Here is a 17,324-nt window from a genome sequence, read left to right as displayed (position 1 = left end):
TGTTGCAGTTGTTGCTGAGTACTGCTTATGCTAGTCAAGGACTTTTCAGCTTCCCATGCTCTGCCAGGTGCACAAGAAACTGGGAAGGGGCACAGGCAGGATAGTTGATCCAAACTGACCAAAGGGCTATTCCATACCATATGACATCATGCCCAGTACATAAGCTGCCAGGAGTTGGCCGGGGGACAGCGATCACTGCTCGGGAACTGGCTGGGTATCAGTCAGCAGGTGGTAAGTAATTGCATTCTGCATCACTTGCTTTGTATATTATTATTACTATTATTATTACATTGTTATTATTACTACTACTATTGTACTTTATTTTATTTCAATTATTAAACTGTTCTTATCTCAACCCAGGAGTGTTTCTCACTCTTACTCTTCCGATTCTCTCCCCCATCCCATCGGGGTAGGGCGAGTGAGCGAGAGGCTGTGTGGTGCTTAGTTGCTGGCTGGGGTTAAACCGTGACAGGTGTATAGATGTGGGCATATTATCCACATCTTATTAGCGTGGTAAACGTGTGCAAAGTCATACAATATGGCAGCTGAGCAGGGCCCACCCAGGGGCCCACGTCCCAGCCTGGCCCTGGCTGTCCCCGGGGAGATGCCCAATGCCCGGGGCTGACCCCCTGCCCTGCTCCCGGGCAGCCCCCGTGACCCCCGGCTCCCCAGCCCCAGGGAGCAGCTGCCCCCGCTGTGCCCTGGCAGGGTAAGCTGCTCTCCGTAGGATTCCCAGCTGTACCTCAGTGGGTGCGCAGAGATGTGTTGGGCTCCCAAGGCATCCAGGATCAAGCCTGGGAAAACCAGCCTGAGGCGTAGGACAGATCAGTCAGCCAAGCAGTTTTCAAATCATGCTGATCTGTCACGATTGATGGCAGCGCATTCTCATTTCTTTTTGACAAAAAAAAAAAATCATATGCCTACAAAATAGGTATGCAAAACTTCCACAGAAAGTGATGTTTCCATGAAACTAAAAAAAATAAATGCTTGGGACAGTAAATGGTTGCACTTTATTAATTGCTTTGAGACCAAACTGTTTTCTGTAATATTTGTAACGTGTTCCTAATGCCTGACATGTACTCCTCTCTTGGAATACAAAGTCTTTTCTTCATTTGGCAGAAGTAATGGTGCATCAGATGCAAAGAATTCAGCCATTTTGAGAAATCAGGTCCAAGCGTGCCAGATTTGGCACTACCTCCCAAATGTTCCTGTAATACTCTCATTTTTCTGTCATCGCTCTATCCTTGTCTGAATAACTAGGTAATTGGTAACTCTTAAAATGTGCTGTGTTTATAAATGTGGCCCAAGATGCTGGCGTGTGTAAAAAAAGAAAAGGGAATGATGAAGCTACTTGTTCCTCTTGCCTCATTGGATGACGCAAGGGCAGAACATTGCTGTCCCATCACTGAAATGTAGTCCGGGGCCTAACTACGAAGCTAAAAAGAGTGGGTAGCAAATTGTCTTAAATCAGCTGAATAGACTGCCAGTTTGCATCATCTTTATAGGGGTGTGTGACCAGTACCCCCTGCTCCCGACTGCTGGTAATGTGGTTAGCATAACTAATGGCATTTTATAAGGCAAGCAGCCATTCTCTGTGACTGAGGGGGTCACATTTTCATTCCTTTTCCCTCATTATCAGGCTCTGAAGGTCCTGTGCACCAAGCAGACGAACCAAACAGGTTTTTCTTCCCCTCCCTACTGGCCTCAAGGTTCCGGGGCACCAGCCCGACTACTCCTTCCTCACCGGCCTTGAGGGTCCCAGGCACCCGGCCAACCCAGTGGTGGTGATGGCCCCATCACAGAACAGGGAAGCGTAACAGCACCAGAGCTCTGTCCACAAAATCAAGCAGTTACGAGTCCCAAATGGGGAACTTGGACCAGAGCTGCTGCTGGACAGCGAGACCTGGGCCCCTCCGGTGGCCAGGGACGCCTCTACCATCATCTGCTTCCTCCGTGGACTGAATGAGTGGCTCATAGTCTTCTCTATGATTTTCAAGTCTAGATTATGACTGTTACACTGATACAGCAAACCACGTATTAAGATCTGACTCGATCTGCAGAGGGTCCAGGTGATTAGAAACTATAAGTGAAGTTGTATTATAAATTCTGTATTACGCTACTTATAGATTGTACTATATTGATTCTGTTTGTAGAAATCCTGTGCCATTCTAATCAAAAGTTCTGTGCTATACTAGTCACAATATCCTGTTAAGAAAATAAAGCTTTAATTGCAACTACAATTTAGTGCTGTCATCATTCTGCCAAGGATCCCTAAAAGAACCCATCTGTCCCCTTAGCGTTGGATGACAGCGTGTCAGTCAGTTTACAGGGAAATGCCTGTCACCAGAGAACCTCATGGAGAAACAGAGAACTCTAGAAGGTGTCTGGCACAACTGGAAAAGTGTTGGATGCAGTATTTACAAAATGGGAAGGGATGGTATTCTGGGGAATTGGACTCCTGATGCTGAGAAAGTTCTGTGTTGCACACCCTGGCTACCTTGCTTAAAGGGATATTATTAAATCAAAACATACTGCTTGAAATCTTAAGTTATTTGTTGTTTTGTTTGCTGGTTTTGAAGGAGGTTAATCTTAGAGTGCTATGGCTGAAAGCCGCAAAGCAGGAAATTTTTCTTGGTCAATTGATTTTGGTCATTTGGCAGCTTTCTACGTAGAGACACTTTAGCTGTTTTCTTCTGCAAAGCCAGCTGTAGTTAAATTTTAAGAGGTGTACAATGGTTTTCTTTTTCTATTGTTCAACACCTAACTTGAGATAGTCTTGACTTTCAAAGATCACACGAACTTGAAACTCCTGTTGATTTGGTGGGAAGTCTTAGGAGTCCAGCACCTCTGGAAATCAGGTGTCTCATGCCCATCTTTCAGACATCTCAGATTTTGTGTATATAAATATTGGAGAATTAATGCAGCTAGTACTACTACAGCATTAATTCTTGCAATGGCGTCTGGTATATTTTTATATCTGCATTTGGAAATCAGGGCATTATGGAAAGTTGATTGTAGAAAATAATCTAATATTGAAAAATTACAGATTCATTTAACTTAGATGAAAAGATAAACAAAAAACAGATTGACAGTTAAGATCCCCAGTTTTAAAAAGAAAACCTACAAACTCTCTTGAGAGATATCGAGCCTGCCTTCCGAGAGGGGATAGGCAGCAGTATGGAGGTCTCACTTGTTGCCCTCCTTCCTTGTTCTCTCTTTGTAACTTTCTGGACACCACACACCTGTCCCACCAGGGACAGCAAGAATGCACTTCAGGAAGGATTTTGCCTCCTACTGCCCAGAACGTTCTCTGTTTTAAACATGTTTTTTGCCATCTGAAACTCACGTTTTTGGCTGCAAGAGTGAAGTGCCACATAATTCATAACAGGCACCAGAATGTGGGGAACTCCAGCTCTGACTGCTGCTTCCCAACCAACATCTTTTTAAAAGTCAGATGTGGAACACGATATAAGCCAGCAAGCTCAGCTGGTTTTACTGTCTTGCATGCTATACCACAGCTAGGATATCAGCTATTCCTATCAGCTGGGAGGAACTGGTATGAATGATTTTTTATTAGCAAAAGTCAGAAACTACTGCATTAGGTTTTCTTGGGACTTACCTTGAAGACGCAAAAATTAACTGCAACTGATCCCCCTGAAGGGGAAAAGCTAGCAGGAAAAACTCAACATATAAATAACCAACTCAGAAAGGTCATTAGCAAGGAGCAGAGAGAATATAACGAATGGATGAATTCCTGATCTGCAAAGAAAGCTATTACATGAAGCACGCGGATAAGATGAGAACAAAAGATAAAATAGCAGCTGGGAAATTCAGCTAGATTAGAGAAGATGTGGGGGATTAGTTTAAGAAAAGAAAAAGGTGAGAACTGGTTAACTGTGAGGCTTGGCAGGTAGCACCAGGATGGAGGGATGTTGTTCTTGGAGATTCTCATTGCTGTGTTTTGGATCTGGTCTTACTGCATTGGTATTGGTGGCTTTGTCAGGAAATGCTGTTTTAGGATGTTGTACGGTTAAGAATTTTAATTCTTAATAAGAAGCAATATGTGCTATATTTGTTGATTGTGTGCAAGAGTTATTGTGTGTGGTGTTGAACAGCCAGTCTATGGGATCTGGCTGAAGAAAATGGTCTTGTGACTGCCCAGCTCATCCAATCCTCAATGTAAAACAAAGAGCTTCAGTAAGCAACCCATCTCACACATGAGCAACATCCTACATAGGACTGAGAAAAAGCATATGCTAAAACTAAGAGTGAGACTATTGTACGTCAAAATATGGAACATGACGTAAATCTTCAAAGATTACAATCTAAAAGAAGGACACCTGCAGTATGCTCTGCTTTCATTGTCTTGAAAGAGTATGGAAGTGTGTTGGCTTCATACCCCAGCGCTCTGGTCATCCAGCAAGAACCAGTGTGCGCAACCTAATTTGGAAAACTGCAGAGACTGAGATAATGTAAGAGTGAGTGCACGCATGCTTGCACTTGCAAGCAGTTTAGTTAATAAAACACTATAGAGACTCTTTGCCTTGTAATGACTTACTTCATCAAGGTACAATAAATATTAAGTTAGAACTATTGCCATCAGTTATTATACTTGAAAGGGACTGCGCAACAAGAGAAGTGCAATAGCTTTGCTGACTTTACATATTCATGAGCCATTGTCAACAACAAGGAAGATCAAGTTGTTATGTGGGAAGAACTGGCTGTCTTCAAAGACTGAAGTAATAGGAGAAGGATAATATCTGGTAGTATAAGAGAAATGCATGTCTGCAATAACAAGCTAATTTTTTTTCCATATACAGAAATAGGTTAGGAAAAAGTTAGCTGACCTGATTAATCACAGGATGATGGAGTGAGAAACATAATGCTACTGTGAAACACGCAAATGCTGTTCTAGCGTGTTTCAAAATACGTATTTCCAGTAACGATAAAAGATACTGCCATTGGTGCTGTTGGTGTATCAGTTCTTTTCACATGAATAAGAGGACTGACTAAAACTTAATTAGGTGTTGAAAAGGGCGCCAAGGATACTAAAGGAAGTGAAGAAGCTATCCTACACGTGAAGTGAAAATGTTTTTTCATCTGACAACACGAAGGCTGCAAAGAAAATTACTTTTGTGTAAACGCAAAGGAGACGGAACGACAAGGAGACGTATAAGCCACGAACAAGTTCAGAGCACGATCTGACGAATTGCTGGAGCAGAAACAGATTACGTACTTTTCAGGTAAAATCTGATCCGCAGAAAGGAACAGGATGCGTCAAGAGGGGCTGGTGCTCTGTGCCCCAGAACGCTCCCACCTGTTCGATGCCCCATCCAACAGCCTGCAGTGCAAAGACTGCAGTCTTTGCGCTGCAGTGCAACTGCCGAAAATGTCGGGGTTTGTTGTAGTTCGTCTGGGCTTGGCTTCCACAGGCCAGCCAAAGCCCAACAAGGCCGCAGCACCCCCGAAGCGGGGCGCTGGGCCTGCCCGGTGGCCGCAAAGCGGGCCGAGCGCGGTCTGCCCAGCGCGGGGCGGCCGGGCTCCGCGGGGCGCACGGCAGTGCTGAGGCGGGCAGCCGGCCCTCACCCGGCTGGCCCACCCGCCCACGGCGCCGCCGCGGCTCCCGGCACCGGCAGAGGGCGGCAGGACGGGCCGGGGCGGAGGCGGGATGATGGCGTGCGCGGGAGGGGAGCGGGGGAGCCCGGCCGCCCTCGCCGCCCTCGCCGCCCCCTCCCCGCTCCGCGCCCAGCGCCGCTGCCCGCCGGCCGCCGGCCCGGGCGGGAGGCGCGAGGCGGTGGGGGGGGGCGGGGCTCGGGCGCTAACGGCGGCTCCCCGGCCCCTGCGCGCGCCCGCCCCCGCCCCCGCCCCGCGGCGGGAGGTGGATGCGGGTGCGGGGCCGCGCGGCGGGGCTCCCGCCCCCGCATTGTGCTGCCGCTCGCGCGCTGCAGGCGCGGCGGGACCCGCACCGCCGGGCGCCCCAGGCAGCCTCGCCGGAGCCGGGCGCATGATGGCGGCAGCCGCCGTAGCGGAGGTGAGCAGCGCCGGCAGTAGCAGCAGCGATACCTCCAGCACGGGCGAGGAGGAGAGGATGAGGCGCCTCTTCCAGACCTGCGACGGCGATGGGGATGGCTTCATCAGCAGGTAGCCACAGCGGGAGGAGGTTCTTTGCGCCGCCGGTACGCAGCCCTCCCGTCCTCCCGCCGGTGAAGCGGCGCCTCAACTTCTCGGCCAGTTTGAGCGCAGTTGGCGGAGCGCAGCCGCCGCCGCCGCCGCCGCCGCCAGGCCCGGAGCCTCCGCGCCGCCGCTGGGCCGCCCGCCCTGCGGTTGTGCCGCGGGCAGCGCCGGGGCCGGGCCTGCGGAGCTCCCGTCGCCCCCGGCCGGCCGGCACCCGAGCGGCGCCTGAGAGCAGGGCTCGGGCCGTGCCGCGGCACCGGGAGCGCCCGGGGCACGGCGGGGAGGGTGGGCAGGCACCGCCGGGGCGCTTCCACTGCCCCGGGGCGGGACGGTCGCCTCCTCGCCCCGGTGGGGTTTGTCCCCTGATGCGCTAGGCGGGTGGTCTTGGCGGGTAAACAACCAACGCTGGTCACCGGTGGTCTGAGGGAGAATTCGTGCTGATCTCCCAGCTCCTCTGAGTTTATTTTTTAATACGCTTTTATCGATACCCTGGTCACACAATCTCAGTTCCTCTGCTGCTCCCCGGTTAGTTTTGGGATCGTGACCCAGGCTGATAGCTTTTGAGGGGGAAGCGGTGAACTGGTGCATCTCCAGTAGATAGCTGGAAATAAGCTGTAACTAACGAAACGTTCATGTGCCTGGAAGTACTGGCAGTGTGTTTTGGTCGGGACGGGGTTTTGTTGGAAGGGTATTTCTGGAGCTAGTCCTCTGCTGACACCACAATTTTAAAAAGCACTGAACTTCTAAAGGCAAGTTTTCCCAGAGATGGGGGGAACTTGCATTTTCAAAATGAACCCTGTGCTAGTTGCACTTAGCAAGTGCCTCTGGAGAGCTGAGTCAGAGCGAGGGAGTTTCTAAGTCTGTCATCTAACCAGAAACTTAAGAATATGACCCTGCAAAAAGGCTAAGTAAACTTCAATCCCCACTGTCATCTTTTTGGAGCCAGAAAGTTGTTGAAAATCTGTAACAGCTGGCAGTCACTTTAAAAATAAAATTTAAGGGTCATGATATTTCTTATCTAAACAGCTCCCCGAACGCTCTTTTTTCCCTAGTCTAATGCTTATTTTGACAGTTGTGGTTCTGAAATGTAAACTTTGGAAATGTGTGCTTTCCAACCAGTGTGTTTAGATTGCTCCTCTTTCCATTTGTTTACTGTCTCCATGGAAATTATTCTCATGTCTGAAAACTTACGATGTTCACTTAAAGCGTATGCTGCCTCCTCAGACCACAGTCGCTGATCTGTACTGTGCCGCTTTTCTGCAATGTAAATGCAACAGACTTGTATATTTGTACTTTAAAGACCTTACTGAGGGAATGTTAATGTTTTAGTGCTTCATATGGACAGTTGAGAGATGCTACCATGACACAAGCCACTCATTTCTGATTGGCTTTTCTACATTGCCTGAGTTTTGTTCCAAATTTGTATTGTCTGTGTTTAAAAGTGGGTGTTTCTGAATGTTGCTTGAACTACACTGTTGAAAGCTTTGAAAACTTCAGGACATGTCTGAGGAGGGACATTGGATTTCTGCAGGAAATGGAAATAAAGCCCAGAGGACAGTGGCTGAAAGTCCTTTAGGAATTGGTGGGTCCATTGTTGAAGGTTGCTAATACCTTGCATCAGAAGCGAGTTGTGCCTTCAAGGCAGAACTGGTATGTCCTTGATTAGAGAACGTAGTGTTATAAATTACCGTCTTTCCTTAAATTTACATGTTTGTGAGAAAGTACTGAATGAGTATTTAAAAAATTATCTTTGACATGAGAGGGCGTCACTTACTTTTCTTGACTTCATTAGCTAGCCTGGGTAATCAGTCTTGTAAATGGAATGCGTTCCTTGATTTGAGTAGTGTCTCAGTTTCCCTCATGATCTGTTTTACAGCAATGGCTTATGCAGGAGCAGACTTGCCCAGCGGTTTTTGGATATATTTGTAGTATGCACCACCATACTCTTACAGACAGCTCTTTCTGATTCATGGACACACAGTGTCCCTGTTAAAAGTATAGCAACCCGGGTTTTGTAGTTTTTCTTTACAGTCTTAGTGTTTAGGTAATTGCATCTTTTTTAATGTAATGAATTAAAGACAAAAAAGTTACATCTGTTTTTACACTAAACTTAATCTTGCCATTCTGTGCATACTGTTTGTCTTGCTTCTGCTTTTTGTTTTTTCATACAGGCCAGTCACTTGGTTTTCCTGTACCCTCTTGCCCTGCTTCCTTGGACTTTCCTTTGCTCATCGTTGAGGGCAGCAATCTCTTTGTTGCCTTCCTGGTAGTCCTGGTGGAGACAGTAGGCTGACTTCGGCACGTTACTGTGCCTTTTACAGAAGGTTAAACATTGCAGTAAACGCCTGGGTGGGCATCTGTATAAAGAGCTGAAAACAGAGAAGACAGCCCTGTGAAATCAGCTGCTTCCTTGTGGACTAGAACCAATCTATTTACCTTTCACTAGTTTGAGCCTTTTTTTCAGAACTTACTTATTTTCAGTGCCGTGGGGGTGAAATTTGCAGTTTTGCAACTGTCACTCAGCGTAAGTTGTCATATCTTTCAAAGTGAGTATCCCTTCTCTTCTGCTTGAAGGGCTGAAGGTTGGTCAGTCGTTTGTTTGCATAACACATGAAACAGTTTGTTTATAAGATTTCTTTCTTTCCAACTCCAGAGCTGATACGGAAGAGAAGATCTTTGTTCTTGCAGCAAAGGCAGGCATTTTGTATGCATGTGTATTTAGTTCATATTGTATGGGGAAGAGAGCTTTTTGCATTCCTAATGAATTAACATGGTGTCTCAGCTGTGGAAATGCTTTGTTGTGCATCAAACTGTAAACCTCTTCAAATAATAGCAGGGAAGTAAAGGCACAGATGGAGAGGAGGAGCATGTCCTGAGATACTGATTAATTTTCGGGCTGTAAATAGTATGATACCAAAATGATAAAGCATAATTAAGTGTGTAGCTTTGATGGTTATAACCCAGAAGCTGAATGATAGGGTATGAAATGCTGAGCCTGTGTCTCTGAGCATTGCATTGACATGTACATATTGAAGTTTTGCAACAACTAGCTAAAAAAAAGTACTAAGAAAACACAAGAGTTTTTAATTTTTTGTACTGAAATGGCTTTTGCTAGTTTTGGGATTAATGTTAGTTACTTAATTATTTTAACATCTTGCAAGTGCTTGGCATTCTTCTGATACTTCAACAATGAGAAGTAACTTACAAAAAAAAAAAAAACAAACCAACAACTGCAGAGGAATGCATGATTGAGGCTGAATTCTGAAAGCTTGAGATCAGCCGGATCAGCCTTGCTGGGAGCAAAAGGCAGCCTTAAACACTGTTTACAACGGAACTTTTTTTTTGCAGCCGTAGCTGGATTGTGTAGTTATTAACAAAAAGCTGTTAATGGAAAAACCACTAATTGTGTTCATTTGTTTTGCTTTTTATTCTGTTTGCTTTGAAAAGCTTCAGAATATGATGTTACAGTTAAAAATATATTCAGCTTCAGAGGGTTGGTGCATGGGGGAGGACACCTGCTTTCTTTTTGAAGGTCAGCATATGTGGCCTTGGTTGATGAGGAAAGTGAGAACATGCTGGGTTTTTGCAGGTGATGGACTAGATTAATGTCTTCTTTAGAAGCTTAATTGCCTTGTAGCTTTATTATATGTGGATTGTACTGAAGTTCCATTTAGCACGTAACAATTTCACCTTTACTGCAAAAGTCACTACATGCGATTCCAGATTATTCTATTCTAAAATTGTGAGGTCTAAATAAGGTAGCTTTGAATCTGCAGGAAATAATTTTGCTTAAAAAATGAAGCTATGAGCTATGGAGATAATGGGTGAGGAAGAATTAATTTCATTATTAAGTTACAAACGTCCTAGTTTTCTGATTTTAACTTTTAAGCGTGGATAAGTAATTTCTAGGGTTATTAAGTGGAAAGGTAAAGCTAGTGTTTAATTCAGAGTGAGGATTGTCATCATATTAACGATAATGGAATGAAGTTCTGTTTGTAGAGTTTGTTGGAAAATACTTTCTTCTGTGTACACAGATTTATTTTTTTTTTTTTTACAATGGGGTCAATGTCTTACAGAAAACCTCTGGTAAAAGTGGAGTAAGATGCTTAAAACCACTTAAACCTACTGATTTTGTGTTCTGCTTATACAGGCCATTAAAAGGACATGCTGAAATACTGCCTCCTTCGCTAGCCATTCACATAAGCAGTTAAAAGGAATCTTATTTGATCTCTTACCTGAGTGGTTGTAGTGGTACATAATTTGGGAACCCAAAACCTTTGCAAGGACTAGCTGATACTTCCCTTTTTAATGGGCTGCAGTAGTAGGGCATTCCCAGCTTTCTTGCTGAGTGTATTTTGGCACCCCCCTCAGTATTTCTGCATCTACTGGCCATATGCTATTAGAAAATAAAAATCGGTCTTTTTAGGAAGCCAAAGTATGTATCTATTCATTGTGTTTTTAAGGGATGAGTTTTATGCTGCTATGCTCGCTTGTTATTCTTTACCACAGTGTTACCATTAAACTTTTTTTTAGGTGGTTGCTTTTGCTAATGTGTTTGAGCTTCTGTGCTTAACATTTAAAGAGATACCTGGTGAGGCACAAAAGGGACGATTAAATTAGAGGAACAAAACCAATATGGGTTGTCTGTGACCAGCCAAGTTACTGCCTTGGCTGCTGTGCTGTTGTTACTTGGGGTATATAAGACTCAAAATACATGTGGTGTGTCATAGCAGGTTAGTAATTAAGGCTGACATCCACTTACAATTTTTGGTGTATAATTAAATACGCTGGGTTTTTGTAGCCGTGGAAGAAACTGTGAAAGTATTTATTGCTGTAATCCAGGCTGCAAACTAGTGGTCATGAAAATTCATTTATTAACTTAGTGGAACTAGATCAATTTACAGGATTCTTGATTTCTTAAATTTTTTTTTCCCTTTTCTTACAGTTTTCTGTAAGTAAAATAAGGACTGCTGAGAAATGTAAGTGCCCAAACTGACTTCTTAAATAAGTGTGTAGTGAGTGGCTTTCTAAGGAGAATTTTGGAATAAAAATAATCCTGTAGTTATTTAAAACATACGGTCCTTATGTAAAACATGAGATGGTTTACTCCCTATTGCCTGAATGTGGGCCAAACTTTTAATTGACTGTAGTATAGTATAGTAGCACATAATTTGTCCTGATGAGTTTGACTTGACGGGTGTTCAGGAGGAGAACATATATGAAACAGAACTATGAAATGATAAAAGTGTCCATGATCTTTGTGTTTAAAAAGTAGTATTAAAGTTACTTTTTCCCTAAAGCAATCTTTTGCTATTCCTTTTTTGACTCTCCCCTTTAAAAATAGTTAATTATTGCAAAGTGTTTGGAGTGAATATAGATGTTCCCTTGGACTGTAGCTGACTTTTCTCCTTGCAGTTGTTCGAAGGGGATACAGTGTACTTTCGGCTATAGCTCCATATCAAACCACAAATCAGGTTCATACAAAGCAGTCAGAGATCTCATCCGAGCATTGTATGTTTTAAAATTCATATATAAGTTGGAGGTAGTGATCTGCATGTCATAGAAGATGAGTAAATGATGAGCTCAGAACTGCACTGCGCATTGTTACGGGGGGGGGAACACAGAGAAGCTACTGGTGTGGGGTAAATTGTGATGAACTTGCGAAAGGTCCTGTAAATAAAATAGGTAAATGAAACAAGTGCATAGTATTTAACATAGATATTTAGTGAGAAATAAATGGATAGATACCGAGTTTCAAATTCATCAGTGAGGTAATTGTTGCACTTTGGCTAGAATTAAAAAAGACAGAGGTTTGGCCTTGTGTTGTTACTAGCCTGTCTCTTCTGAAGTGTGCTGTGTTAATGTCGAGGTGAAACATTCATTGTTCCCAAGGGAGCTCACTGCAATATGTCAAGGTCTTCAACCATGTAAAGAATATACCTACTGCATGGCTTGTGAGGTTCTCGGACTCCTCCTTTCTGCTGTGTATTTCTGTATTTAGCAATTAATAATTTCCCAGTGTTGGTGGGAGTTGTCAAGCAGAGTGCAAACAACTCTGTTGACAAGAGGAAAAGACCTGGTTATGCTTTGCTGTGATTAAATTGTTTTCCTGCCATAGTCAGTCTCAGGACCACTGGGGGGAGTGGTGAGCAGAGGCACTTGTATGGGTGTAATAATGTGGATTTAGAGTGTAATGTTAAAATTATGCTGCTTCTGAAGTAAGCCCAATATACAGACTTTGCAAAAATATCTGAACAAGGCGCTTTTCTATCTTTTGGTTCATATGTACACTAGTAACCTCCTGGAGACTGTTCTAACTTGGTAATTGCCTCTAAAATTATATTAAACTCTGTAAATGTACAAACGCACACAGGCAGGTTTGTCAAAGATTTTATCAGCCTCTTTTGCTGTTGAGAGCATAAAGTTTTACATACTGTACATGCAGTTCTGCAGCCCCATGGTGGTAAAACATGGGTTTTACCCATAAGATGGTCGTTTATGAGCCCATGCAAATACTTGCAGTCAGGATCTCTGAAAACTTCATTTGGGCATGAATTAATATTCTGCATGTAGATGCTTTCTAGTCACTGCAGGCTATTCTATGCTGGTTGGAAGCAGCATCAGGAACAAAATGTGGAATTAGAAGCTGCTGTGAGTGCTCAGATGTCAGCAGACTAGGGAATGATAAAGCCATATACCCTACAAGCAAGAGGTTTAAAAAAGATCAACTCTGTAACAGAACAGGTGGAAATAAAAAACTGCCTTTGAAGACTTGTGAGAGAAGTAATATTATTCTGCTAGTTTTGCAGGTAGTGGGGTTTCAAATTTCAAAGTAGTTTGGTCCCAGTACTGTGCAGTCCTAAGTCTGGCCTCAATCCATCTGTCTAACAAGGGAACATCATTTAGAAGCAGTCTGCAAAATGTCACCAAGATGGGGACAAGGCTTTGCTTAGTCCTTGCTTTCAGTCTGGCTCTTCATGTTGCTGGGCTGTTTTTACCATGAAGTTGGAAGAATTGTTAGATCCCAGTACAAGATTTTATTCTCACTTGAGATCTAGACTATCTGCTCTGTGTTTTCCTTAACCACCTGAAAGCTTCACACAACTCAGTTTTAGGAATTCAGGCAAAAAAAATGCCTGAACCTTGGTAAAACTGACTTTGTCCTTGCACTAGTTTTTGAATGTGTCTTGAAAACAGTTTCAGCTCCCAGGTTCTGTCCCTAGACTTAAATTTATTTTTCACCCATCTCTATTAGGAAGCTGTCAGAGGGTCTGTGATCAATGTAACTGAAGGAGTGCTTTTATATGGATACAGCACAATACTGTATGCCAGATAAGATGGAGATTGGAAGTACTGTGCTGTTTTTTACATGATTGTAGTAGTTTTCTCTGTTTCTTTTGGGACTTGCCTTAGTCAATGGTTCCACAGTTGTATATAAGTTTGTGAGGTTTTGGTCTAACTTTGTCCTCCACAGGTCCTCCCAGAGCATCGTAACCAAAAAAGGACTAAGTTATGGGGGAAGACAAGTGGACGGATATAGATGAAAACCCAGAGAGACACCCTGCATGCTTAGTTTAGGATGAAGGAAAAAATATCCCTTTGTTAAATATTGTGTTTAGAAAGCATACCAAGAATCAACATTCATTAAAGGCTTATGTATTTCAAAGTCTGTATTTGTTACAACTAATAGACAGTCAGAGGAATATATTAAAACTTGAATTTTCTGAACCTTTCATATTTTTTAATTAGTTAGCTGTCCAGTTCTTGTGTAAACGTCAGACACCTGAAGGGGTATAATACAACATTTTAGCTGGAGCTATTAATATTTTAGAGTTAGTAAAGTTAGTTGGTGTGTTTTATACAGGTTATGACAGTTTTCTTTCCTCATTGGCATTTGTAATCTGGGAAGAGTGACTTAAATACATATCTCAGGCTTGTTGTTACATGGTGTTATTGTATTCTTTTTTTGGGGGGAGCTTGATGTCCAGGTAGATTGTAATGTGGAAAAACTGAGCAAACGGTGAGTCACTGGAGAACGCAATTGTCAAACTTTTTGATCCCTTTGAAAGTTACTATCCAGTTAAATTGTAAGTGCTGAAGTTGTTTCTTACCTTCATTAATTTTTATTTAATTTTATAAAATTTTAATGAGGTTGTTGCTAATACCATGTTATTGGGGTTATTACTGTAAGAGAATTCAGCCTCTTAAAGTCAGTAATTTCCCTTTTGTGGCCCTGGAGGGGAAAAAAAAATAGTTGTTAAACTAGGATTTTTTGCCTTGTGTTTTCTTGGGTTTCTTGGTGGCAATTCTGAAAGATTATAACTTCACTAATATACTCCATTACTCTCCTCCCAAGGCTGATGGGTGCTCCAGGGGACCTCACAAGATGCTTTGGTACCTGGCCTTTGTAGGAAATCCATAGCCCTAGGTTTATAACATAGAAACCACTGGTGGCTGTTCTGGCAGTATGACTGGGACTACAGTAAATACTTGAATTTGTCTCACTGATGTGTGATTGCATCTTCTTCTGCTTATGGCAGACAAGGAAGTTAGCATCCTCCTTAACCACTGTTGGTTAACTCGTGTCTCTAAGGAACAACTTTCTAGATGTTTTCAGAATTAATTTGCCAAAACCTTTAGTTTGAAATTAATGGATGGGTTGACTGTTTTGGGAGGCATTTGGATGAAAGAAGAGTTTTGCCAGTGGGTGGGTAACTTCTTGTATTTCTCTCTCCCATTGTTTGTCCAGTTTGAGGATGCCACATGCAAGTATTTTGCTTACCATTGTGGATGGATTCTAAAACAGTTTAAAGAAATTCTTTGTCTTAGATTGTAGGGGTAGGGTAGTTAATGTCTGAAATTGGTTCAGGTGTGAGGTCATGCATGTTTTCATGGGGAGCGAGGAGCCTCACAAGATGCTTGGGCACCTGTCCTTTCTTGCAAATATACAGCCCTAAGCTAGGTGCCTGCACTCCTTATGAAATGGACTGGGAAAAGTAAGTGGAGGTTTCATGGGGTTTTTTTAAGTCAACCCATGCTGCTGAATGAGTTTCTCCACTGTGCATGGTCCTGAAGTTTCGCTCTGTGTGCACTAGAATTTGTTCAGTCAAAGAACTGCCCTGGCTGAAAACTATCTCAGTAAGAAATAATTCTTTCCAGCATGGTCAGTTTATGGTTCTGGCTCATTATATGACTGTGTGACTTTTAGTGTTGGCACAAAATGGGGGGTAAGAAACTTGAGCTTGGGGTTTAGTTGTGATCCCTCTGATTATGTCTGCTTGATTTTCAAACATAGTTCACTCCAAATGCTCTGAATTAAGAAACATCTCTAAAAGTTAATATATAAGCAAAAAAATGGCATTGTTTTAAGAGGTATAAAACTACAGCAGAAGTTTTATTTAGACTCTTGGTATTTCAATGAATAAATGAAGGAGGTCAACAAGGCTAGTGTTGTGCCTAATTGCCTGTTGTCCAAAGGATGGGCTTCAGATAGCATCTCAAGAAAAATAGTTACGCTGTGGATATATGGTTTTTCAAATCCACCTTATTTTTACTGTGAGTGTTCACATAGATCTTTTAGAATAAGTAGTACATATGTGGAATTCATCCTAGCATAGTGACTGTTTGCATGCATGACCTTGTATGTTAATTAATATAGCTGTAATGATTACTTGTAATCAGCACATTTAATGTCTGCTTTCTTCTGTGAGTTTTTCTGCAGCAGTACTTTCTTATATTTAATAGAACAAAACAGTATTTATGTAGTATTAGCAATTATTCAATGAAATCCCTTACGTAATTTTTAAGGGTAAGTTAGGTAACAAAGACCAGACTACCTCAGAATGAAAACTATGCTCCTGGTAGTTCTTACCATGTGGTAGAGTCTGTAGGTTGAATTGATACCGTGTTTTGGCAAAATTTGAAACTAGTAAGCAGCACAAAGGAAAGCATAGAATGGCAGAGATTCTGTTGACGAGCTCTGCTTCTCTGCTGATAAACGGACCTTTGTTTGCCTGCAACAGTTCTGTCTCCAGAGAGGACAGCCTTAGCCAAAAGCGGACACGCCGTTCTCACAGGTCACGAGATGCAGTTTGTGTTAACAGTTTGATGTACATGTTCAGAATACACCATTTAAGTTATTTCTAATGAGTAGAAAGCGCACTTGTGCCATCTGTAAAACACACGTTTCTGCTCTGGAAGTTCCTGCGACAGGTTGGCAGTCTTGTCCACATCTAGCATGAAATGGGGGGGAGGCAGACACCGTGGTGGGAGGCATTGACTGTTGAAGGAACCTTGCCCCTGCTTTCCCAGAAGAAGGAGTGGTGGTGTAGGCTGTGTGCCTGGAATAGTACTGTGGGAGGTAGCCAAGCCAGGACAGAGCTGTGAAGTAGAAGCTTAGCTGGTTGAATTATGAATAAAGCATACCAGGTTTTGAGGCTGGTTGACTGTTAACACTGTCTTTTTCCTGCTGCTCCTCAGCATAGTGGAGCTGAGTCATGTTGCAAGTTAATAGTGAACTGACAGACAAGGCATTGGAATGTGCAAGGCAAAAAAATGAAACTAGCAAGGAGTTTCAAGTGTAACAAAAAATTACCCCACAGTATGGAAACAGTAATGGAAAAACCAGGGAAAGGGTACCCGAGAGAGGGAGCCAGTGAGCTGTTGATGTCTGATGCTGAGAAGCATGAGATGTTTCCTCTTTTTTGTTTCCAACACTGAAAATACCAAATACAGTAAGATGGTTCCTGCATATAGGACCGGTAACAAATGCCTTGGAAGGAAGGGGGAAGAAAGAAGTTAGAGAGTACTTGGATTTGTTTCAGTTAGTTGTACTTGAAAATCTTGATGTAAGATTCTTAAAAGACAGACTCAGAACTATTTTGCAGGGTTTGTTTTCCTGAGGTCTTCCAAAAGATAGAAGTAACAGAAAATGGGGAAAGATAAAATATGCTTCTGTTCTTTAAAACTGTGGTGAGATGGGGATCAGTCTGTGGACAGCCTTTAACTAGCTGAATATGGATTTGTTAAGAAAAAGTTATGTCAAACCCATGTGATGTTTCTCAAGTCTAGTAATAGCACTTAGTGGTGGAAGTGAAACAATAGATGCCTTCTGTCTTGTCTTTATTAAGGCTTTTGATGTTTTATGATGC

General features: G+C 43.0%; 1 protein-coding gene across 1 annotated transcript in view; it reads left to right on the top strand.

The window, feature by feature from the left end:
* The first annotated feature begins 5,887 nt into the window (after nucleotides 1-5,887).
* Nucleotides 5,888-17,324, top strand: part of MCC (MCC regulator of Wnt signaling pathway) — a 226,300-nt gene continuing 214,863 nt past the window's right edge. The window contains exon 1 of the mRNA XM_075726865.1: nucleotides 5,888-6,141. Within this exon, the coding sequence (XP_075582980.1) occupies nucleotides 6,005-6,141 (137 nt within the window). The 5' untranslated portion in view covers nucleotides 5,888-6,004. The remainder of the gene's footprint in view (nucleotides 6,142-17,324) is intronic.

This window comes from Pelecanus crispus, chromosome Z, assembly GCF_030463565.1.
Source record: "Pelecanus crispus isolate bPelCri1 chromosome Z, bPelCri1.pri, whole genome shotgun sequence".
Classification (NCBI taxonomy): domain Eukaryota; kingdom Metazoa; phylum Chordata; class Aves; order Pelecaniformes; family Pelecanidae; genus Pelecanus; species Pelecanus crispus.
The sequence above is the reverse complement of the archived record's forward strand: the minus strand, read 5'-3'. Positions and strand labels throughout refer to the sequence as shown.